The sequence below is a fragment of the Felis catus genome, chromosome B1 (assembly GCF_018350175.1).
Source record: "Felis catus isolate Fca126 chromosome B1, F.catus_Fca126_mat1.0, whole genome shotgun sequence".
Lineage (NCBI taxonomy): Eukaryota > Metazoa > Chordata > Mammalia > Carnivora > Felidae > Felis > Felis catus.
Window position 1 is genome coordinate 162709281 of NC_058371.1, and position 25733 is coordinate 162735013.

Genomic DNA, 25733 nt, shown 5'->3' on the forward strand with positions numbered 1-25733 from the left:
ATCTCATTTATATCCCACAAAAGACTGAGACATGAGCTGAAAGTCTGAGGTGAGGTATTATCCTCCTTTTTACCATGAACTTGAGGCCCAGAAATGTCAAATGCCTTGCTACAGTTAAGGGGTAAGGTGGGTCTTAAATTACACGCTTTCACACTGGGCCTTTAAGGAAATGAGAAGTTTACTTTCTGAACTATTCTAGTGCATTTTCAAAAGAGGAGGAAAAAAATAGTAATATCTTGCAGTTAATTTCTGTAAAATGTGATTTGAGGTGCTCCAGAAAAGCTTTCTAAGACAAATTTCTGCCCAACTACCCCTGAGCCCCAAATTTAACCATTAGTCATCTCACTCCCTCCTAGATTCTGTCTCTCTTCTCTGCTAAAATGCAGAATTCTCTTGGAAAAGTTGAGCCATTGAGTCATTCATTTCTTAGAGGAGGAATGCCTCATTTACTGGTGCTGGCAAGAGGCCAGTGAGTTCTGATTCTTGGTCGGGACAAGGGAGGGGCAAAGTCAGAGAAAGGAAAGTAGAGACCACTAAAGCCAAATTTGCTGCCTTCATGATTGTGCCTTTGGGTCCCCACTCGGGCATTAGGCCTTCTCTGGAGTTTATCCAAACTTCCCCTCCAGAGCAGAGTGTTCCGGAATCGCTTCTGAGTGAGATGGCCCAGCCTGCTGAGATTCTGGCTGGGATGCTTGTAGGAGAAGGGGCTCTGGAGCCTTGTCCCAGATCCACTGAGCTCGCAGGGTGATGCAGGCAGGTCACGAATGTGAGCAATGCTGCTTTGTGCCTGCATAGAATTTCCATGCTGCTGGTCACTCATGAGAGAGCCTGAGGCCTTGGGCAGCGCAGTGCCCTTCTTTTTCTTATTTCCTGTCAAGTGGTATGAAATGTTTGAAATAGTACTTAAGATAAACTGTTGTGGTTTTCACAGACAACCTTTGAGCTGGCCTCTCTTAGTGGTGCCTTTACCATCTTTCTCTTCCTCCTCCCTATTCGGTAGGCTTTGCTTTGCTCTGTGGATCCTGGAAGTCAAATTCTATCACAGGTTTGGATATCACATTCTCCATGAAGATAGCTAAAATTTGTAGTTTCCTCTTCTCACATATCCCTGATTTGCCAAAATGTTACTCCTTTGCAGGAGTCAGCAAAATGACATCATTTCAGTTGTCCGCTAAGAGTTGCGAAATTGTCACTTAGCCAAATTAAAAAGAAAGCAAGCAAGGAAGGAAGGAGGAAAGGAGAAAAAAGATGAGTTCTTAGATAATATATACATTCTATAGAATATTTGTTATTAGAGGCAGAATTTACCGAGAGCTCAAGCAAAGAATGGACATATTGAGTTGGTGCTGATTGGAGGAGTGTGGATATTTTTATACAGGCTTCAGAAAGCCCAACATTGACCTGTTTTTATTATTTTTATTGGCTCCCTTGATGATAGACAAACTGGCCTAACCTGGGGCCAACAGAGCCAGCAGGAAATTTAGGTCACGGATAGTTGCATTTTAAAAACTCCAGTTTTTAGAGGCTGCTCAATCATTGTAATTGATTGATGATAACATGGCAAAGAGAGCTCTTAAATCATTAAAGGTGGCCCGATAAAGACACATGGCTAAAGATTTTGCTAGATGCACAGTTCCCAACTCTCTATGGTGTTCTGTTCTGCTTTCTGAAGAAGTAGTTTGTCTCTCATTTTGTGTGACTTACGGCCCAGCTGGCCTGTTTACAGAAAACAACCTTTTAAACTTGGCTGTTCTGTTTGAAACATAGTGTAACATCATTTCCCGAGAGATGGGAGGAAAAAAACATTACAAAAAACGTTTGTTTCCCTCCTAAAACATATGTGTGTTTTAAACTGAAGAGCCATTGAAAGTTGCTCTTTTTGTCTTTCTCTGAAATCAAGGCCTTAGCCTTTCCTTCTAGCTGAAGTTAAGGGTGGCTGAATTAGATTATTTGATAACTCCTGTAAGCTTCTTATATGTTCCTGCTCTTGCTTTGGATAAATGCTAATCTGTAATAAAAACTCTAAGTAGATAGCTCTGTTCTTCCCAGGACACAGGAAATGTGGCCCAGTGTAATGGCATTTTAAAAAGATTTTATTGAAGTAAATATAATATGGAAAAGTACAGCTCAACGAAGTTTTTACTAACTGAAGACATCTGTGTAATCAGCACCCAGATCAGGAAACAGAAAATTACCGGCAATCCTGGAAGCCCCACTTTTGCTGCCTCCAAGTTACTCCTTCCTTCCAGTGGGTAGAGACTTCTGAAAGTATAGATTGGTTTTCTCTGGTTTTTGTGTTTTACATAAATGGAATCATACAATGTGTTCTTTTTCTATGGCCTTTTTCATTCATCATTGTCTTTGTGAGATGAAACTGTATTGTTGTTTTATAAAATTATGGGTCACTCTTTATAGTCGCTATGTAGTATTCTATTGTGTGACTACAGCATAATTTTTCTGTAAGGGCATTTTCACGGGGAGAGAATGTAGAACCTGTTTCACTTCCACTAAGGACTTTGCCATTTCTCAGCCCCATTGAATCATCTGCCCCACAGACACAGAATGCAAGCTACTTTCAAGTGCCTCTTACAGGGATAAATTTGGGGAAATACTTTCTGTGTTATATTACATTGCTTTTTCTTTCTGTTAAGCCTTCTTGATACATTCTTCTAACTTTCTCACGAATCACTCATGCCATTATTTTGCTCACCCTAGAATCTTCCATTCATTCTGGGCCTCTTTTTCACTGTCCTGAGTTTAGACATCCCCCTTTCTGAAATACTTACATCTGTCCCATTCTTACATTTTTCTCCAATTCTACCCTCTCTGTTGTCTCCTTTGAATCACCTTGTTTTACTCTGAACCTCCTTTCAAAAACTTTGCAATAATTCTATACTTGTCTTTTCTCTCATACCGTGTATCTAATCCGTCAGCATAGCGTGCTGGCTTTAGCTTCAAAATATTTCCAGAACTAAGCATTTCACATTACTTGCAATGTGCCACTGCAGACTAAGCCCCATTGTTTTGCTTGGATTACTGATTGCTTCCTAACTGTGTCCCTGCTTCTAGCCTTGCCCCTCCATAGTCTGTTCTTTCAACACACCTTGCGTGATAGCCTTTTCCAACATATATCTGATCATACTATTCCTCTGCTCCAAACTCCTTTCATCTGGGAACAAAGGCAAAAGTTCTAAGAGTGGGCTCTGTGGCCCTGAACCATCCTCATTCTTCTTTGCCTCATCTTACCACCTTCCCACTTCTCTTGCAAAGGCAACTGAACCTGTCCATACAACTTCTACATCATTGGTCTATCACACTCTCTGTTGCTTCTCATCTGAAGCCCATGCTGTAGTCCAGATCTACTGTCTTTAAATCAGCTGCTCCTGGAGACCATTTCTGCCCTCTTTGACAACTTTGGCATCTGATTCCTTTTTGCGCATATCTCTTCAGTGCATCCTATCCTTTTCTTCACATAGTTGTAGGTACACATAGAAAACCATACTGTTTCTACAGGATATGCTGGGTTAACAGCTACACAGAACTGGAGGCCACTTGCCCAGTGGTCTGGCTGCTTCAGGTTCCAGCCAGTTGTCACTAGGGCTTGGAGTGTAAGGTAACCATGGCATGGTGACACCCTGGATGAAAAATTCTGCCTTAACATTTGTGGCTAGAACTACATATCCCTCTACCAGAGCTGTTTAACCTTGAATGAGGTTCTAGAACCTGTGATGTACCTTTTTGAGGGACTCTAAGGAGTTGCAAGTCAATAGATCACCTCTGATTTATCTCATCTACTGGGTTCCCCTGATGATTTGTCCTAGTCAGAATCCTGGTATCATACTTTGTCTCAAGCGTCTGGATTTCCCTTCCTCACAAACTCTGGATTCCCTCTGACTGGGAAGCACTGGAGAGTAAACGCGTAGTAGCCAGATACAGGTTTTGGAGAAAGACAGTCCTGAGCTGGAGTCTAGCTCAACCACCCACTAGCTGATGTCCTTGACAAGTAACCTTTCTCGTCCTCAATTTCTGCCTCTGAAATAATAATACCTGTGTTACAGGGTAATCAGGAAGATTAAATGAGATAATCTATAATTGTATCTTTGTAAGTGTTCATTTCTCTTATTGTGGTGTCAGCTATTTCATCATAGAGGTAAGTATGCTTTTGATACTATGTTCAAAGGAGTGAATTAGGTCCTGGAGACAGCATTAGGAATAAGTTGTGCTTCTTGCCACCAAGGATTTTTCAGTCTTAGAAGAGAGCTAGACACGGATAATTAAATTCAGGGTGATAAGAGCCATGGTAGAGGGAAATAGAAGCTTCTCTTGGATCACAAAGTAGGCGTATTTAACGCATCTAGGGAAGCTCTGAGGAGATAACACTTGAGTTGAATCAGGAGACCAGGTGGGGAAGAGGGAAAAGACTTTTCCAGGCAGAGAGATAAGCGCAGAGGCAAATGCAAGTAGTTCAGGCAAACCTGTAAGGAAAGGATTCATGATAGATGAGGTTGAACAATTATGTGAGCTATGAAGCTAAGACAATAACAACAACAAAAACAACAACAAAAACCCATGTCATATTCAAGGCTTTATCATTAAGGCAGTGAAAACCATGAAATAATTTTAGGGAGATCAACTTTTTGGCTCAGAATGAGATAAATCATAGCTAGAGAAAAGGGTAGTTGCAATTTAGGGCATCGAGGAAGGAATAAAGAAGAGATGGATGTATCAAGTTGTGGGGACTTGGTGGCTGATTTGATGTGGCAGGGACAAGAGAGAGCTGCAGTAGAGCCCAGGTTTCTGTCTTGGTCAACTGGAAGAATAATGGTCCCACAAAACAGTATAGGGTACACAGAATGAAGAGCAGATTTGGCAGTAAAAATATTCATTTCAGTTTTAGATATGTTGAGTTCAATTTGCAGATGAGATATATAAGTGGAGAAGGCCAATGGACAATTGACTCTATGGGTAGGGAGCAAAGGATGGAAATTTGGCCGAAGATACAGGTATATAAGTTGCATTAGTTAGTATTCAGATCAAGGTGAGATACCAAAGGAATCCACAAATACAGTGACTCAGATAGGATATTTCATTTCCCATACACACAGCCATCTAGAAGTTCTTGGTTGGTCCAGTCCAGATGCCGCTCAAATGTGGTCCACCTGACCAGCAGCATTGGTGTCACCTGAGAAGCGGTACAAAGTACAGAATCTTCAGGCCCCATCCCAAACCTAATGAGTCAGCATCTGCATTTGACAGATTATCTACATGCACATTACATTTTGAGAAGCTCTGATTTAAAGAAGCATGTTGTTCTGCGTTTCTCTCAAAGAACGTAGTGGAAGCAATCTTGCCACTACTTTATCTGCATTTTAGCCATGATAAGGGGAAAAGAGAGTAGAAAATAATGAGCTTTCTTTTTAGGATATGATGTCTTTAAATCGGTAATTATTGGTATATACCATGTTCGAAATTGAAACTGAGAAAATTTTGTTTTTAATTCCTTTAAAAATAACAAACCTGTTAACATGCTAACATAAATAACATATTTTTATGAAGAACAGCTATACTTCTCAAACCAGAAAGAGTAAGAATGGCGTTGGCTTTATTTTTGCAAATCTCTTTAATGTGTCACTGAGTAGAAAACAGCTGGGTTCTCATATTTGCCTCCTCATTCGGTATGCTGCCATATGTTGTTTTGGTTGAAATTTATGAAGAAAATCCAGCTTCATGCAGATACAGAGCTGGAAGAGGGAAGAATATTTTGATAGCTTTTTCAGATATTCTTTTTTGATACATGCCTAGACTCTACAAGCAGTGATTTCTTTCAAGGGTAAATTGTAATGTGGAATCTGAAAGCATATAAATGAGCTTTTTGTACTCTTTTACATTAAAATCCACTGGTCTACCCTGTATTTTGGATAGATCGTTTGTATATTCCTGATTTTCTTACATCATACGTTGGTTATTTGCAAATATTGGCTCACTAATGTATGCAAATCTTCCAAATGTTGACACAATGCATTATGCAATTGAAAACAATCACATTTTTTAATGTCACCATTGATCTCATTGTGTAAGTGCAGAGAATCTGCCAGTGGTAGATACACATTTTCCAAAATTTGAATTTTTGATTAAAAGCCAGAATTTTATCATTCGCAATACATATATCAATTGTTTTTCTTAAAGGAGCAAGATTACTTTGTTCATTTTTGAGAAAATGTTTGCCAAATACATGAGTCTTAATAATCATAATTTCTCTGTCATTCTTTCAAGTAACAACGGTTTTACATGACAGAAATAATTAGTTCGGTTCACACCCCAAATAATTGCATAGGTGTTTTTCCTTAAGGTAGCCATTGTGCTTTAGGATACAGGAGAAGTGCTTTGTGCATAGTTCCTACTTTGTTACATAAAATATTCAAGAAACATTTACTTAAAGGTTGAAATTTTATAAGAGTAATAATTTTTACTTCTTACTCCATGGCATTCTTAAGTGAAGCTGGCTTTTAAAAAATTCCATCTGTGAATACATAGTATAGTGGCAAAGAATACAACGACTGTTTAGCGTAGTTTGGAACCATTTTCCTTGGTCTGTTAAGATCCCAGCAATTTTATCCACCATTATTTTTACACTGTTAATACAAATGTCCACATAGTCAAAAAAGCAAAGAATGTCTTAGTATTGTTATAAGAGTAGTTTTGACATCCTGAAAAGGTCACTGGGATCTTGGGTCTATAGACCACACTTTGAAAACCACTGTCTCATATGATTATTCTGAGCTTGATGTATATTGGCTTATATGAGATTGCATGGTTTTTGGACTGCTTAGTTCTAGAAAAAATTGTAAAGTAGAAAATTTTAAGTTTGGTGTGTGTCTATTCTTTCCCTTTCTGTGACAGCCCTGGAGGCACTCCCCAGCACCCTAGTGGGACAGAGGGAATGAGTACCGAGGGACCTCTTCATGCTTGCTCTTGTTCGTCTGGCTAGTCATTGGACAAGTATTGATGGAGCCCTCTCATGGACCAAGTTCTTTGTCTGGCCTCTGGCCCTGATGCAGAGCTTCTCATGCCCTACCTCACAAAACCGCCTGTATTCGTTTCCTATTGCTACTATAGCAAATCAAAACAAACCTAGATGCTTAAAACAACATAAGTTTACTACCTTACAGCTCTGTAGGTCAGGAGTCCAACACCGGTCTCACCAGGCAAAAATCAAGGTATTGGCAGCACTGCATTCCTTTTTGGAGGCTTTAGGGGGGCATCTACCTCGTCACCTTTTCCAGTCTAGAGGCCCCTGCATTCCTTGGCTCGTGGCCCCCTTCCTCCACCTTCAAAACTGGCAGCATTGTATTTCTTTCTGAGCATAGCCAGGAAAGGTTGTCTACTTTAGGGACTCATGTAAGTAGACCAGACCCACCCAGATCATGCAGGATCATCTCCATCGCAAGATCTGTAACCTTAATCACACTGGCAGAGTCCCTTCTGCCCTATTTGCTTATGACATATTCTGGGAATTAGAATATGGGCCTTTCTGGGGGGGGGGGTCATTATTCTACCTACTACACACTCTTCGTAAGTGTGTGTTAAATATTTGTTGAAGGAGTAAAGGAACTGTCTTATCCCATTGGTCATTTCTCAGAGCTTTGTTCCTCCCTGATATTGTTCATTATTTAAGGCTCGGTTGAGGTACCGTCTCTTCTGGGACTTGGTGTTCCTCTGCTGTCTTTTCAAAGTGAATGAAAACTTCTACTAAAGCACTTACTTACTGCTTCTCCACTACTGTTTACTCCTACCCCTACCCACCTGTAAGCTCCTTGACTCTTGTGTCTCGCCTTGTTCTTTGTATGCCCAGATTATAGCACAATGTCTGGCACTTAGTATGTGTACGATAAACATTTGTTGATGAATTCCTGAGTGCATCAATGAATTATCCTCACACATACCAAGTTAACCAAGTTACATTTTTGCATTTTGCCTGGGGCATATCCCAGAAGTCCATTTCCCGCAAATAAGCAGAATGACTTTCATCATGGGCATTTAAAACCTGTATTAATGGCAAAACATAAGAGACTCTTAAAGATAGAGAACAAACAGAGGATTACTGGAGGGGTTGTGGGAGGGGGGATGAGCCAAATGGGTAAGGGGCATCTACTCCTGAAATTGTTGTTGCACTGTATGCTAACTAACTTGGATGTAAATTAAACAATAGATGAATTAAAAAAAAATAAAACCTGTATTAATGGTATTAATGTAGGGATGGCCAGTGATGTTTTGGGGTAGAAGGGTCTTAGGCACTCCCTCAAGCCCCTGGCAACATTTACTAGGCTGCCTCCAGGGACCCAACTATACCTGGGAGGAGTTGCAGAGATGGGTTCTCCAGCCTCAGGTTAGAGTGGCTTTGAGTTTCACTGAGGTTCTGCAGGCCGCACCGCAGAGGAGCGAGGACGGAGCCAGCCCTGCCCGCTCTGTAGCCACAAAGCAGATGGCCTGTGTGCTCCCGTGCCTGCAGACATAGCCCCACAGAGCCTGACTCTGGCTCTGCAGAGTGTTTCAATTCGGCCAAGAAAAAAAAAAAAGGCTTTTCTAAAGACAACATGCATTTTACAGAGAGCCTTTTGTGTGGAGTTACTGGGGACTCACTCAAAAATAACAGGAGCTCCAGACTTGCAGAATTAAAATTAAAAGAAAGTTCTGTCACTCTAGACACAGCTCTAGTCTCCCACCTCCTACTAGTTGGCTCATTTATATCAAAATGAGTGAGAAATTTAATCCCTGGTACTTTATAAAGAAGCTTTTTTTTTTTTTTTTTGCTTTGGTTGTGGTTTGCTCTGTGTGTGTGTGTGTGTGTGTGTGTGTGTGTGTGTGTGTGTGTGTTTTAATGGCAGTGTTTAATAATGTTTATATTGCCTTTAACCTTTGACTAACTTTGCAGTTACGTTCCCAGATGTGGTGTCACATCCAGTACTGGTAGGCTGCCCCTCTCTCCTTCAAGACTATGAACTTCTTATTCCTAGAAGGTTTTGAATTCCCTACCAGTCATCTTAATCACTTCTACTGGGTAGGAAAGGAGTCCATGGGGTAGGAGGTCATAGTAGTAGCAATCGGTTCATATGTGTCAGGGGCCATGCACCAGGCACTGTGCTTTGTGACTTACTTCTGTTATTAAATCTGGAGAGCAACCTTGTGAAGCAAAAGCTATGGTTGTCTCTCTTCAAATGTAAGGTGACGTGTTTTCCCCAAAAGTAACCCTCAGAAAAGAGGGTGTCCTCTTATGCCTGAGTCCTCATCAACACAATCCCCCATTGTGGAGATTACTCTATTTTAAATCACGAAGTAGTTTACTGTTTGGGCATTTGTGGTATTTTGCCCATTTTGCAGGTGAGGAACCTGGGACTTGCAGAAGTTACATTAAGTTGCCCCAGGTCACCCAGCTGGTAAGTGCAGGCATCTATTTTTATTCCCATACTCTTATGATTAATCCTGCTCAGATTCTTTCTTTCACCTTTAGAAAGGTTTCAATCCAGGGTCTCACTGATCTTTTCCTTCTTCTTGTTGAGGTTTCATTCTAAAAGCAGAGAATATCAGAAAACGGATATACATCCAGTCTGGAGCCATGCTTTTATGGGTAGTACTAGGAGGGTCTAGTTCTAAGCGAATGTGCATAGGATTCCCTCTGGTTCATCCTTGCCAGACAATCCCCCTGCCTCCCTTCGCCATTGATGGAAACTTCATTGCTTCCTGAGCCAGTCCCTTATCTTGGCTGATGGCTCTGTTTGTGAGGAATTCTTATCAGCTGAAATTGTCTTGCCTGGAATTTTCGGTCTGACTGAAGGAGATCCAAAAGTACCTGGATTTGTCTCCCTTCCCTCGAACTCCCTTCTCCTCCCCTCTCCTCCTCTTGCCCTTCCCTTGCCAATAAATGTTTCACTTTAGAATATTTTTAGATCTATAGAAAAGTTGTCAAGATAGTAGAGAGTTCTGTATATCCTCACTATATTGTTAAGATCTTACAGTACTTAGCAAAACAAAGAAGCCAATATTGGTACATTATTATTATTAACTATAAACTCCAGATTTTATTCTCATTTCACCTAGTGGTTTTTTGTCCCCCTAACATCCTTTTTCTGTTCCAGGAACATTTTGTAGAATGTTCCTCACTTGGTGTTTATGTGATGTTTTTATTGTGGGGTTATGTGTTTGGGAGAAGAATACCACAAAAGTGAAGTGCCATTCTCATCATATCATATTAGGGGCACATAATATCATTTGAGTTTATCACTGGTGATGTTAACCTTGATCTTCTAGGGTAAACTTCTCCTCCCTCTTCTTTCCATACACAATTTTTTAGAAGCAAGTCACTATGTACAGCCCACACTTAAGAAGAGGAGGGATTAAGCTCTACCTTCTGGAGGGGGCAGTATCTACATAAGTTATTTGGAATTCTGTAAAAAACATCTATCTGTTCTGTATGTATGCATGCATGCATGCATGTATGTATGTATTTATGCCATCACTTATTTATATCAGTATGGCACAAAGCACATTTATTTTGGACTTTGAGTTATAATCCATTACTACTTTATTTTCTTGGTCAAAGTGTTTCAGCTTTGGCCACGGGGAGGCCTTCCAGTTGTCTCTTGTGTCCTTTTGACATGCCCCATCCTTTTGTTTTTAATCCTTACTTTCTGGCACAACAAGATCTTCCAAGTTCTTCTTATATTTTCCCTACCTTATCCCTAGAATCAGCCATTTCTCTGAGGACTCCTGATTCCTTTTATTGGAGAAAGATGTTAGAAACCAAGATCTGACCCCTGGCTGTGCTCATTGCTACCAGGGTGTCATTACTTCTAGATTCTCACAGGGGCAGAATTAGGAAATAGATGATGTATATCAGCCCATGTCATACACGTATCTATCGTATTTCTCTATCTACATTTGTTTCTGCAGAAAAGCTTTTCTTTTTTGAGCATTGGTATTTTTCTGGGTAGCCAATAAGGAAATATGATTCATTACCTACTATCACCAATGATCATGTTTTTTTTTTTTTAATTTTTTTTTCAACGTTTTTTATTTATTTTTGGGACAGAGAGAGACAGAGCATGAACGGGGGAGGGGCAGAGAGAGAGGGAGACACAGAATCGGAAACAGGCTCCAGGCTCCGAGCCATCAGCCCAGAGCCCAACGCGGGGCTCGAACTCCCGGACCGCGAGATCATGACCTGGCTGAAGTCGGACGCTTAACCGACTGCGCCACCCAGGCGCCCCTGTTTTTTTGTTTTTTTGTTTTTGTTTTTGTTTTTTAGAAAAGGAGAAAAAGGTGAAACTGGAGACCTTGGCATAAATATGGCTTAAGAACTGAGCCATCTCTAGTCACATCATGTCATTTCAGAGATGAAGAGATACGAGTTCACTGGGACCCTACGAGGTTAAGGAGCTAGTTAGTGGTACAGGCAGGTTTGTATCTGGGTGTTTGAAATGGAGTCTCTATTTCCACCACATCACATGCCTCTTTAAGACTGATTAGCAAATATTCTTGGCTTTGTATTCAACTCAATAATTAGCTTTTGGGAATGCTTGAAGCAGATTAGAATGTAATTTTAGAAATTAGGATGCACAGGTATTACCTAGCTAACAGAAGTTTGCTAGAGTGTCATTAGTGAGGGAGCTTGTTCTCTGGCAATATATTTTAGATCAACAACTTTAAAATGATGCTCTCATGGCCAGATGTTAGTGGGTAAATCTTTCCAAATGATTATGGTGATTACTCTATGTTGTTTTACTTTTTATAACTATCTTTTAAAAATCCTTTTGCTCTGGGAAAAGACTTAAAAGGGCTCCCGTAGGCTAGATACTTGATGCATATACCTGTTTTTAGAAATGGGATATAAAGCAATGAAGGAATCTGCTTAATGTTATCCAAGATGTTGGTGATAGGGTAAAAAGGAAAAATGAAAGCTGTAGCCCCCATGGCCCCACTTCTAACAGGCCAACCACACAGCTCCTTTATTATAAATTGCTCTGGGCAGCTTGTAAAGCAAAGAACACTTGAATGTTTTTCTCCAGAGACTCCTGAGGCAATAGGACGGTCCTAGGATGCCTTCAAATGTTTCAGCCATTTCCTTTGAGAAGTGGGTGTGTTTATACTTGGTAAATCATGTCTTGTCACCATGTAGCAGTAAAATCTTCCTGTTCTTTTCCATTTGAACCTATTCATTCCAAAGACTTATCATTTTGTTTTTGTTTGGTGCATTGTGAACATCCAAGTTTTTTAGTGGAAATAAATGGTAACAGCTGTTTTTCGTGTACCAAATAATATAATTGTGAACCTTAACCTTGAGATGATATATCCAAATTTTTCCAGGTGTGGAAATGACTTGACTAGAAAAGTTCATTTTGGAGTAATCATCCCAATATAGAATCACATCCAGCTGCTCGCCATCAACTTCATTCACAGAGAGAACATTTCTATAGGCCATTTTTTTTATTCCAACACTCCCTTCATAACCTGGCTTTTCCTTTTAAAATATTGCATTTTCACACACTTAAACACACACACACACGCACACACGCACGCACACACCCTAAAGTCTCATCTTTCTTCTCTTCTGCTTTACTCTTCTCCATAGCTGTGCCCACCATCTAGTATACTATATATTTTACTTCTTTAGATTTTTAATTGTCTGTTTCACCCAACTAGAATGTAAGCTGTGTGAGAGCAGGGAATTTGTTTTCCTCACCGCTGCATCCCTAGACCCAGAATAGTACCTGGAATATAGTAAGTGCTTAATGAACCCTTTTGAATGAATGGCATGAAAGTTGCAAGTTGTAGTCATTTGCTCCCTGATTTTAATATAAGTACAAGTAGTTGAGTTTATTTTATAGGATTATTTTATATCATAAGTTAAATAAAACATATTATTTAAAATGGGGATTTATCTGTTTATGAAAAATCTCAGAATTTGTATGAGACATGGTATAGTTACTTGGAAGTTATTAAGTGACTCCAGAAGTGCAGTACTGTTATCATATGCAAGGAATTTTGAAATTCTCTGCTAAATATCACTCGTGAAGTTAGTGGAAGAGCTAAAAGGAAAAAAATTTTAAGTTTTAAGATAAATTATCTTCAGATCCACCCAAAGATACCTTGAACCTTAAGTGACATTGCCTAGTTTGATCCTTTATTCTATTCACCAGATTTAGCAGAAAATGACTTTTCATTGTTATAAAAAATCCTATGATCCAGTAATTGCACTAGTAGGTATTTACCCAAAGAATAAAAAACATTAATTTGGAAGAATATATGCACCCCTATGTTTATTGCAGCATTATTTACAATAGCGAAATTATGGAAGCAAGCCAAGTGTCCACTGATAGATGAGTGGATAAAGAAAATGTGGTATATATATATACAGCGGAATATTACTCAGCCATAAAAAAGAATGAAATCTTAACATTTGCATTGACATGGATAGAGCAAGAGACTATAATGCTAAGCAAAATAAGTCAGTCGGAGAAAGACAGATGCCATATGATTTCACTTATGTGTGGAACTTAAGAAATAAAACAAAGACAGAAACCAAAAAACCAGACTCTTAACTATAGAGAACAAACTGATGGTTACCAGAGGGGAGGTGGGTGGAGGGATGGGTGAAATAGGTAAAAGGGATTAAGAGTACACTTTAATCATGATGAGCACTGAGTAATGTATAGAATTGTTGAATCACTGTATTGTACACTGAAACTAATATAACACTGTATGTTAACTATTAGGAATCAAAATGTTAAAAATTTAAAGACTACATGAAAATAAAAACAAACTTTGATTTTGGAATTAAAAAATCTATTCTCTAAAAAAATTTTTTTTAATGTTTACTATTTATTTTTGAGAGAGAGTGATACAGAGACAGAGTGAGAGTGGGGGAGGGTTAGAGAGAGAGGGAGACACAGAATCCGAAGCAGGCTTCGGGCTCTGTCTGAGCTGTCAGCACAGGGCTCGACGTAGGGCTTGAACTCACGAATGATGAGATCATGACCTGAGCCGAAGTCAGACGCCCAACCAACTGAGCCAACCAGATGCCCCTAAAAAATCTATTCTGACTACTATTTGCCAAACATAGAGAATATTAAAAAGAATATGCTGTAAAATTTAAGGCAATTCCTCTGAATGTCAGCATGTGTTTACATATATAGATGCTGACATGTTTTTGTTTTTAATCATTGCTTTAAAAATTCATTTTTTAACTTAAAATTCTAGTATCTGAAGTACTTACACTTATAAAACTAATGGATTCTTATTTGTTTAAGCAATATGTGAGATAATATAAAAGGTTCTGCAACTTGACTAGTGCAGTGTTATAAACTAGATCATTCCAAACAATCAATCTAATGCCAAATTTCTTGCAGCTTTCTCTCCAGGACAAGAAGCAAACAAATAAAAGGCAACATAGTCAGTGAACATCACAAACTTGTTTGCAAGATATCTTTGGACAGATGTGATGCATAAATTACATCTTTGTATAAGAATGATGTATTTTCATATTACCACCTTTTATTCCAGAGCATTGGGGAGTCAACCATGTCTGTTGTGTTAAATCAGCTGCTGCCCATGATGAAGCCTTTGAACCAGAGGACCGACAATGATTACAGCCCTGAAGAATTGTTGATCCTCCTGATATATATTTACTCTGTTGGTGGAGAGTTTACAGTGGACAAAGACCTGGGGGAAGCCGAAGAAAAAGTGAAGAAAGCATTGGCTCAGGTCTTCTGTGAAGAGTCTGAATTGTCACCTTTGCTGCAAAAAATCACAGGTGAGTGTTTAATAAAAAACACAGGACATAAAAATCACTGACACAGAAAAGGGTTTAAAAATAAAGGCATTTTAGGAAGAGGATGTAACCATGTTCATTGGAGTTGTCTGGAATTTTATGAGGCCTGATGAACACTAGCCAGCCTTTAGGACTAGGTTTTCATTGCAGTGTCCCCCCCCCCCACCAGTTGTAGTGAAATGGCCTTCTAGTTGCCTGCCACAGCTCCTATTTTTAGAGCCTTGTTAAAATAGCAAAATTCTCACGGGGTATAATATCTTTAAGAAAAAATAAAATGCAGGGAAGCCTATTCAAAAAGGTTTCTGTTGACATATTTTCTTTGAAATAGTCATTTCAAGCTTTAAAAAAACACACACCGATGCACAAACCTGCCCTAAGATGCTACCCAATGTCATAGGATTGAAAATAGCAATTTTCAAGAGTACTTTCATACTTTTGACTTCTCATCTTTCGTTTTGAATCTGAATTAATTGGTAGTATCTCAAATAATATCTAAAACATACTATTAGTGGCTGATTTGGGGAAAATATATAGTTAAATATCACAAAATGTAACCATTTTACTATGATGTAACTCATGGAGACATTCATTTCTGTGTTTCTTATCAAACTCTATATCATTTATGGGTTTTTTTGTTTTTTTTGTTTTTGTGGGGTTTTTTTTTACAAAGTTTATTTCCATTGGTATGGATTGAGCCCAGGTCTGTTTAAGAGTGAGAAATTGTTGAAGCTTACGTGCAAAACTTAAATCCTTTAAAAACCTACCGAGTTTCCATGCATTCATGAATGTGTGCGTATAGGTGTGTGTAGACCTCTCCATTCAGGAAGGCTCCGCGGAGGCACAGTATGTATTTTCCAACTTTTCCTCCTGTTGCCTGTTGTGCCTCCCTGACAGAATTTTCCAGATCGCTCAGCAAGAGCCTGTGTAGTTGTTGACCTTGGTGCTCTATGCACGTGTGCATACCTGCCGACCTTTTCTGTGTTTGGTTATGGCAAACAAAACCCTGACAAGATGGAAACCCAGTGAAGTTTCCACAAAAATAAAACATTTTCTTGCTTCGCATAGAACGTATCTGCCAACTTAAAAACGTGCTTAAGGAAAACTTGTGGAATTCGCTCACATTTCATTAAGTTATAGCACTATATGTGATTACGTGTGTTTGTTGGGCTATAAATGAAGATTGACTTAGAAAAGTTTAATATGGTTTATATAGTGCCTTGAATAGTAGTTTGATTCAGAGTAAATTTCAAAGCTAGGAGAATTTAGTTGGAAATTATTCTTAAAATGCATAATTTCAGAAACAGACAACAAAGATGGTTTGTTTTAGCTGAGGTTATTTGGATGGCTTTTCTGTAACGTTAGTATGTTACTATATTATTTTGGGAATTGAAATCATGCTGTAAGAGTATTCATTTAATATTTGTTCAAGGTGTTTATTGACCCAGCATTTCACTCTTTATTAGTTTCTCTATTTATGATTGCTTAGGATATTGCATTTTCTTGCTTTTAAATGTGACTTCACATTTAAAAACACTTCTGTACATTCATGTTTGTATCAAGAAAATGAGTAGGTTTAGCAAATGAAGCTTCAAAATAAGAATTTGTGAGAGTTTCGGTATATTTAAACAATTTAGAGACATTATTTTGCAATACAAAGTATATATTCCTACCCAGATTAACTTTGCATGTAAAGTTTAAACAGAGTGGATAAGATGCACTATTTAAATTTGGCATAAGTGAACTTACCAGTGGAATACATATGTGTTGATCAACCTCTGTGGACACCAAAAGGCTTTATTTATGACGATAGACTTTTCCTTGGCCATAGATCTGCCCCTTATTAAGTATGTTGGCTAGTCAGATGTCCTGAGAAGTGTAGTGTTTATGTTACCAGGTAGCTACTGACGAGACTCTTTATATCTCAGGACAAAAAGCAGTAGGATGGTGTTGGAGTAGCAGTGACTCAATCTCGTAGAAGAAGGTGGGATATTCCAGTATATATTGAAAGAACAGAATTGCCTTCCAGATTGCCTTCCACATGCTTGGCCTGTTGTGGATCTAGGTTGACCTGGTGTTTACCATGAACTTGCAGACAGTGTTGCATTTATGTTATTCCAGTTTATAGTCTTGGCTCACTTGTTACTGGGTGGCGGAATTTCTTTTATGCCTTGTGCACGTTTTGGGGTTGGTGACATTTGGTTTAAAAGTATTATTGAAAGCAGGCAATTAATCAGTAGAATTCCACGTTTTATATTGTAATTTTACTAATCTCAATGTTGAGAGAATCAAGAAAACAATACTTTTTCTGTACTGAAAACTCAAGTAGGTGATCATCACCCAAAAGTGAAAGGATCAGGATTTGGACCCAGGTGTTCTAGATCTGGAGCCCAGGCCTTTAAACAAGAGATTCTAAGTCTGCCACAGGCTCACTTCCATAACCATTGCGTTTATTATATCTTGTAACTCACGCTTGCTTACATGTACCGTTGTATGCCATGCATGCTCAATAATTCCATCATGTTATTTTATGAACGCTGAATTAATATTTGGTTAATAATGTAGATATTTGCCTGTGCTTTTTACTCTGTCTATAACAGCTGCTGATAGATGTTTCATCATACCTTCCTATTTTTGTGCATGTATCCTCTTTGTTTCTGCATTGCTATGAAGAAATGAAGATGTTATTTCTAGTCATTGAACTCTATTGGCTGTCTAGCTTTCGAAAATAGGAGTAGCAAACTTAAATTCTTTATCTTTCAATAATATCTCTTGATAATAACTGCCCTGTTTGAGGTTCATGTGTTTTATATGTTGAGTATGTAATTTGCTTTTGGCAATTTCTTTCATTTCTCCCTCTTCTCCCCTTTTATGGAAAGGACAATGAGAAATTGTAGTTGGCAAAACAAACCAAAACTTAAGCATGGTCAATGGCAGCAGACTATTTTCCTTTTGATAGCTATGTTTTAGGGAGGGTGGTGGGCAAAAACTCTCTTTTCTACTCACACAAAATAACCAGGACTGGCTCTCTGGGTGTCAGGAGTAGAATCTGTAAAAAGAAAATTGGTATGGCCTGAAAATGTCAGTTAGTGTGCTTTCTGAGTCTCGCTGAGTTCAAAGAGAATATCAGTTTCCAAATACGCTAGTGTTTGCATAGCAGTCACAAGAGAAAACAAAGGAAAACCATTTGAACTTTCTTCAGAGAATGAAGTCAAAATTCTAATTTTAAAGATCTGTGTCAACTTGGAATGTCATCATACAATGGGGTGTATCAGATAAAGCGTAGAGCTAAGCTGTAGAAATCCTTGATTCAGAAGTCCCGGCTCTGTCACTTCCTAGCAGTGTGTCTTAGTCGGCATTTCATCCGTCTTTGAACCTTGATAATAAACATAAGTGCCCTATTGACCACTCAGTGAATTTACTAAAAATAAAAGGATGCTATACGTGTGAGTTAATTTCCCATCCATACGCACTGTAAATAAGTAGCTTTCTCCCACTGCTGTTGTTATTTGTATAACATCTAGGTGTCACGTAGGGCAGTGCTTCCCAACCATATTCCCATTGTGACACACATAGACAACGAGTATGTTTGCATAGTGTACCCAGGTAAGTGGACAGAACTTTTTCATCAGAAGCGACCACTCCCAGGAGCTTTGACCACTTCAATGCCTCCCTACCTGACCTGTGAACTGAAATGAAACAGCTTGGCACACATACAAGCTATTAGGAGCAAATCAGTGCTCCTAATCAGGTGTGTTGTTCAGAAGTCTCTGGAATCAGAAAACAAAGAAAAAACAAAACTTGCATATAGTTTTGACACCCAAAACCCCAAATGGATAAAGGACCTGAGTGTGAGACAGGAAACCATCAGAACCCTAGAAGAGAGAGCAGGAAAAAACCTCTCTGACCTCAGCCGCAGCAATTTCTTACTTGACACATCTCCAACGGCAAAGGAATTAAAAGCAAAAATGAACTACTGGGACCTCATCAAGATAAAAAGCTTCTGCACTGCAAAGGAAACAATCAACAAAACTAAAAGGCAACTGACGGAATGGGAAAAGATACTTGCAAATGACGTATCAGATAAAGGGCTAGTTTCCAAAATCTATAAAGAACTCACCAAACTCCATACCTGAAAAACTGGAAAGCACTGTTCTTAAGGACACTGGGTAGGTAAACATAATCTAGTGAGCTTTCAACTGGGTTCCCTTGTGTCGCCCAGAGGAAACCTAATAGAAGAGAGATTCTTCATCAACTTCAAATGAGGAAGCAGTTAAGAATTTGTTTTTCCTTTTTTAAAAATGTTTTATTTATTTTTGAGAGAGAGAGAGAGAGAGAGAGAGAGAGCGAGCATGAGCAGGGGAGGGGCAGAGAGAGAGGGAGACAGTGGATCTGAAGCGGGCCCTGCGCCAGACAGGAGAGAGCACGATGTGGGGTGTGAACCCATGAACCGCAAAATCATGACCTGAGCCGAAGTCAGACGCTCAACCGATTGAGCCAGGCTGGTGCCCCAAGAATTTGTTTTTCAGTGGGTTGTGGAAGATACCTCATGGTACTTTCAGATCTACTTTCCAAATGGAAAGCATTTTTGTGCCCTTAACCATAGTGAAACAAAGCCACATTCTACAACCAACAGTGAAAATCTAGTTGCAATGATTTATGACAGCTTTCCTCTTTTGAAAAGCTCAGGTAAATACAGACCATATAAAATTATTATTGCTATTCGTGTCTGCCACTTTATTATAAAAACTTTCATCCCTGTTACCACAGGCAGAGACATTTTAGGATGTTAGTGGAGATATATCTTTCAAACAAAGCATTTTTCATAGTTGGCCAAGTGCTTTTCCCAGCCTTGTAGAAAGTTAGTCTTCGTAATAAAATATGAAGTACTTCCAAACAGAAAATTGTAAAAGATGAGGAGTCAACAAGAAGTTCTCCTCTTACGCTTCCTTTACTCTATCACCTCTGCACTTTTTTCCTCATCTCACGGGTTTACCTCAGTAATTAATCAAATTTCAGACTATGCGTTTCTGCAGATTACTGCCCCTAAGGGCACTATTCCAACTGAAAAATAGTTTTCAAATTTTCAAAACTCGTTCCCTTGAGAAGTTGTTCCTTAGACCTTCAGCATCCCTCCTGGTTTGGCAATGACAAGGCTGTTGCTATAGTAACTGGAAGAGTGATCCTAAAAGCTCATCACCAATCTTCACGTTACCCACACTTGAATGAACACTTTAGCTCATTACAGTAGGTGATAGTGCATAAAACCATGATTACAGAATTCACCTATTCAGCTGAAGGAGTTCAGGAAGTAAGGTAAAATTTATTTTAGAAGAGATTCTACCTTCATTCTGATTTATGGATTCTCAGTTATTGTGGTGTTATTAGACTTTTCATTAAGGAATACACATTCATTTCTACTGTTTCAGATTTTTTTTTTGTTTCAGGGCTGTCAAAACAAAACAAAACAAAAAACAACTTTAAGACTTGTTTTCTATTATGGTTTGCAACACTCTTTGGTATAATAAGGTCTATTTTTCCTCTTGATTTCTAAGATTTCTGCTGGAAACTCTGATGAAGAACACATGTCTGCCCTAAATCTCTCCCATGAGAAATGTTGGAACTGTTACATTTAGTTTTACTGTCCAACATATTAGAATAGTTAACCACAGCACATATTACAAAACAGCTATATCAAGTGAGGTTTAAAATGTTTATTTCATATTTAAAATACATCATAAGCTATGTAGAAAGATATTTAGATCTGCCTATTAAGGTAGCTAACCAGTTAAGTAATGTTGCTAAATATTAAGGGATCACTACAAATTTCTTTCTTAAGTACTTAATTTTTTTCATGTCACATTGTAAAAACTCTCATTCTTAACTAAGACCCTGGAACAGATATTCTTGCATTAATGTGTATATATGCACAAATGTATAAGTCGTACTGTCCATCTCACTAATTTTTGTGTGTGCACATGAGGTCAATAGTAACAATTGTTAACGTGACATTTGGAGATTAATTATTGCTGATTCTTATTAATTGCACATTACATGGGGTATAAATTTCTCAATTATGAAAGAGAAAAAATGGAGTGCATGGAGTACAAGAATATTTTTCTTGAATGTGTAGCATGGATGAAATAGGAGAGATGGGGTCATGTGGTTGAAAAGAGTACAGCTGTGAGGGGTGCTAGTTTTTACTCCCAAATATGCCTGTATCATAAAGCTAGTATGAAGGTTAAACAACAAATATAGTAAAAATAACTATGATTGAAATGACACTCAAGATAAAAAGATGTTAAATGTGATATCAAAAACATAAAATGAAAAAAGAGAAAAGAGAGAAACAAACCACAAGAGACTCTTTATGACAGAGAACAAACTATGGATTGACAGAGGGGAGGTGGGTGGGAAATGGGCAAGATGGGTGATGGGTACTAATGAGGGCACTCGTTGTGATGAGCACTGGGTATTGTATGGAAGTGATGAATCACTGAATTTGACTCCTGAAATGAATATTGTACTGTATGTTAACTAAAACTTAAATTTAAAAAAGAAAAAAGGAGAAAAATTGTCAACCCTCCCCCCCCCCAAAAAAAAGAAAATGGAGTAGGGGAGAGTAAAAATGTTGAGTTTTAGAATAGGATCAAACTTAAGTTGTCATCAAGTTAAAATAGACTGCTATAGATACAAGTTGTTAGATGTAAGCTTCATGTTATATGTAAGCTTCATGGTAACCACAAAGCAAAACCTATAGTAAATACATAAAAGATGAAGAGAAAGGAATATAAACATACCTCTAAAGAATGTCACCAGTCAACAAAGGAAGACACCAGGAGGAGATGAAAGGAACAAGGAGGAACTACAAAAATAGACAATAAACAGTGAACAAAATGGCAATAAGTAACACTTATCAATAAGTACTTTAAATGTAAATGGACTAAATTCTCCAAATAAAAGGCATAGAGTGGTTGAGTTGATAAACAACAACAGTAACAACAAAACCAAACAAGCAAACAAGTAAACAGAAACAAGACCCCTGTTTACATGTTGCCTATATGAGACTCGCGTTAGATGTAAGGACACACACAGATTGGAAATGAAGGAATAGAAAAAGATATTTTATGAAAACGGGAACCAAAAGAAAGCTGTAGTAATTGTACTTACATCAAACAAAATAGACTTTAAAACAAACTTTAAAGAGACAAAGATGGACTTACATAATGATAAATTGGTCAGTCCATCAAGAGGATATAACATTTGTAAATATTTATGCACCTGACACAGATGCACCTAAATATATAAAGCAAATGTTAACAGACCTAAAGGAAGAAGTGGACAGCAAGACAGTATGGAATTTTAATACCCTACTTACATCAACAGATAGATCATCCAGACAGAAAATCAATAGGGAGATACTAGTATTAAGTAACACATTAGAACATATGGGCTTTACAGATATATGCAGAACGTTTCATCCAAAAGCAACAGAAAACACATTCTTCTCAAGTGCATATGAAACTTTTCAGAGTAGATCATGTGTTAAGCAACAAAACAAATCTTAATAAATTTAAGAGGATCAAAATAATTTCAAACATATTTTTCCATTCAAAATGGTAGGAAACTAGCAATCAATTACAAGATGGAAACTCAAAAATCACAAATATGTAGAGGCTGAACAACATGCTACTGAATGACTAGTGAGCCAATGAAGAAATCAAAGGAGAAATTTTAAAAAAGAAATTAAAAAAAATACATAGAGACAAATGAAAATAATATATCAAATTTATGGGATATAGCAAAAACAATTCTAAGAGGGAAGTTCATTATGATGTATGCTTCAAGAAATAAGAGAAGTCTCAAACAATGTAATTTCAGACCTCAAGGAATAGAAATAGAAGAACAAATGAAGTCCAAAGTTAGTAAAAGGAGGGAAATAACAGATGAGACTAAAAAGTGATTAAAAAAACATTAGAGAAGATTGGTGAAACTAAGAGCTGGTTCGTTGAAAAGGTAAAGATATTTGACAAGACTTTAGGTAGACTCACCAAGAAAAGAAAAAGAGAGGACTCAAATAAATAAAAGTCAGAAATGAAAGAGGAGACATTACAATTGATACCATAGGAATACAAAGGATTATAAGACATTACTGTGAACAACTATATGCCAAAATATTGGAGAACCTACAAGTAATGGATAAATTCCTAGAAACATACAATCTGAATCATAATGAAACATACAAGACTGAATCATAATGAAATAGAAAACTGGAATACACCAATTACTAGTAAGGAGGTTGAATCAGTAATCAAAAACCTTTCCCAAAACAGAAGTCCAGGACCAGACACCTTCTCTGTTGAATTCTACCAAGCATTTAGAATTAACACCAATCCTCAAATTCTTCCAAAAAATAGAAAAGGAAAGAACTCTTCCAAACTCATTTTGCAACGTAAACATTACCCTTATACCAAAAGGAGACAAGGACACCACAAGAAAATTAAAGGCCATATAATATTCCTGATAAACTTAGATGTAAAAACTCTCAACAAATGTTAGCAAACTGAATTCAACAATACGTTAAAAGGATCACATCCACTGTCAAGTGGGATTTATTCCAGGAATGCAAGGATGGTTCAACATCCACAATGTGATACACCACATTAACAAAATGAAGGATAAAAATTGATATGATCATCTCAACAGATGCAGAAAAAGTATTTGGCAGAATTCAACACCCATTTATGATAAAAATTCTCAACAAAGTGGGTAGAGAGGGAATGTACCTCAACATAATAAAGGCCATATGTGACAAGTCCACAGCTAATATTATACCCAATGGGAAAAGCTGAAACTTTCCTTTAAGATCAAGAACAAGACAAGGGTGCATACCTTAGCTGCTTTCATTGTACATAATATTGGAACTCCTAGCCAGAACAATTAGGGAAAAAAGAAAGTATCCAAATTAGAAAGGAAGAAGTAAAGCTGTCACTATTTGCAGATAGATAACATATTATATATAAAAAACCCTAAAGACTCCATCAAAAAACTGTTAGAACTAATAAACAAATTCATTAAAGTTGCAGGATACAAAATCAATACACAAAATCTCTTATATTTCTATACACTAATAACAAACTTTTGGAAAGAGAAATTAAGAAAATTATCCCATTAATAATTGTGTCAAAAAGAATAAAATACCTAGGAATAAATTTAACTGAGGAGGTGAAAGACTTGTTATATTGAAAATTATAAGACATTAATGAAAGATTGAAGAAGAAACAAACGAAAAGATATTCTGTGCTCATTGATTGGGAGAATCAATATTCTTAACATGTCCATACTACCCCAACCTACAAATTCAGTGCAATCCCTAACAAAATTCCAGTGGCATTTTTCAAAGAAATATATCAAATAATCCTAAAATTTGTATAGAAACATAACAAAACCAGAATAGCCAAAGCAGTCTTGAGAAAGAACAAAGCAAGAGGTATCATGTGTTTTTATTTCAAACTACATTACAATGCTCCAGTAATTAAAACAGTATGATATTGGTGGAAAAACAGACACATAGGCCAATGGAACAGAATAGAGAGCCTAGAAATATACCTATGCATATGTGATCAATTAATTTACAACGAAGGAGCCAAGTATATACACTGGGGGAGGACAGTCTCTTCAATAACCGTTGTTAGGAAAACTGGACAGCTGCATGCAAAAGAATGAAACTTGACCACTATCTTACATATACACAAAAATTAGCTCAAAATAGATTAAAAATTTGAACATTAGATCTGAAACCATAAAACTCCTGGTAGAAAACATAGGCAGAAGCTTCTTGATGTAGATCTTGGTAATGATATTTTTAATCTGACACCAAACTCAACAAGAGCAAAAATAAATAAGTAGGACTACATGATACTGAAAGCTTCTGCATAGCAAAGGCAGCCATCAACAAAATAAAAAACACAATTTATTGAGTGGAGAAAGTATTTCAAATTATGTATGTGACAAGGGACTAATATCCAATATATATAAAGAACTCATACAACTCAATAGCAAAAAAAAAAAAAAAATCAGATTAAAAAATGGACAGAATACCTGAATAGACATTTTTCTCCAAAGGAGACATGCAGATGGTTATTAGGTACATGAAGTAATGCCCAACATCATTACTCATCTGGGAAAGGCAAATCAAAGCCATGATGAGATATCATCTCATACCCTTTAGGATGGCTATCATCAAAAAGATAAGAAATGAAAAGAAAGAGAATAAGGGAATTCTTGTGCATTATTGATGGGTATGTAAATTGCTGCAGCCACTATGGAAAACAGTGTGGAGGTTCCTCAAAAAATTAAGAATAGAACTACAATATAAGCCAGCAATTCCAGTTCTGGGTATTTATCCTAAGAAAATGAAAACACTGACTTGAAAAAGTATATGTACCCCTATGTTCATTGCAGCATTATTCAGAATAGTGAGGATATAGAAACAAACTAAGTGTCCATTGGCAGATGAATGGATAAAGAAATTGTGTATGCATATATATACAATGCAATATTATTCAGCCACAAAGGAATGAAATCTTGCCATTTGTGATAGCATTGATGGACATCATGGACATTATGCTAAGTGCAATAAGACAGAAAAATATCTCTCTTATATCCAGAACCTAAACAAACAAACACAAAAAGACAAGCTTATAGATACAGAGAATGGTGGTTGCCAGAGGTGGGAGTTAGGAGGTGGGAGAAATGGGTGAAGGGGATCAAAAGGTAAAAACTGAAAAGAAAAAAAAAAGAGAGTACAGTGGGGAGAGGGCCTAATTTTTCATGCCTAAATATGCCCATAGGTATGTAACCTGAAAGTAAGTCACTTATCTTGCTTTGGATTCAGGATCCTCATCATAAA

The 25733-nt window shown here is 37.6% G+C and overlaps 1 protein-coding gene across 3 annotated transcripts in view; it reads left to right on the forward strand.

The window, feature by feature from the left end:
- The window catches only part of SCFD2 (sec1 family domain containing 2), a 405365-nt gene that overhangs the window by 154530 nt on the left and 225102 nt on the right, over nucleotides 1–25733 (forward strand). For all 3 annotated transcript variants that reach the window (XM_023253105.2, XM_023253107.2, XM_023253104.2), the window contains exon 5: nucleotides 14557–14806. In XM_023253105.2, coding sequence (XP_023108873.1) covers nucleotides 14557–14806 — 250 coding nt within the window. The remainder of the gene's footprint in view (nucleotides 1–14556; nucleotides 14807–25733) is intronic.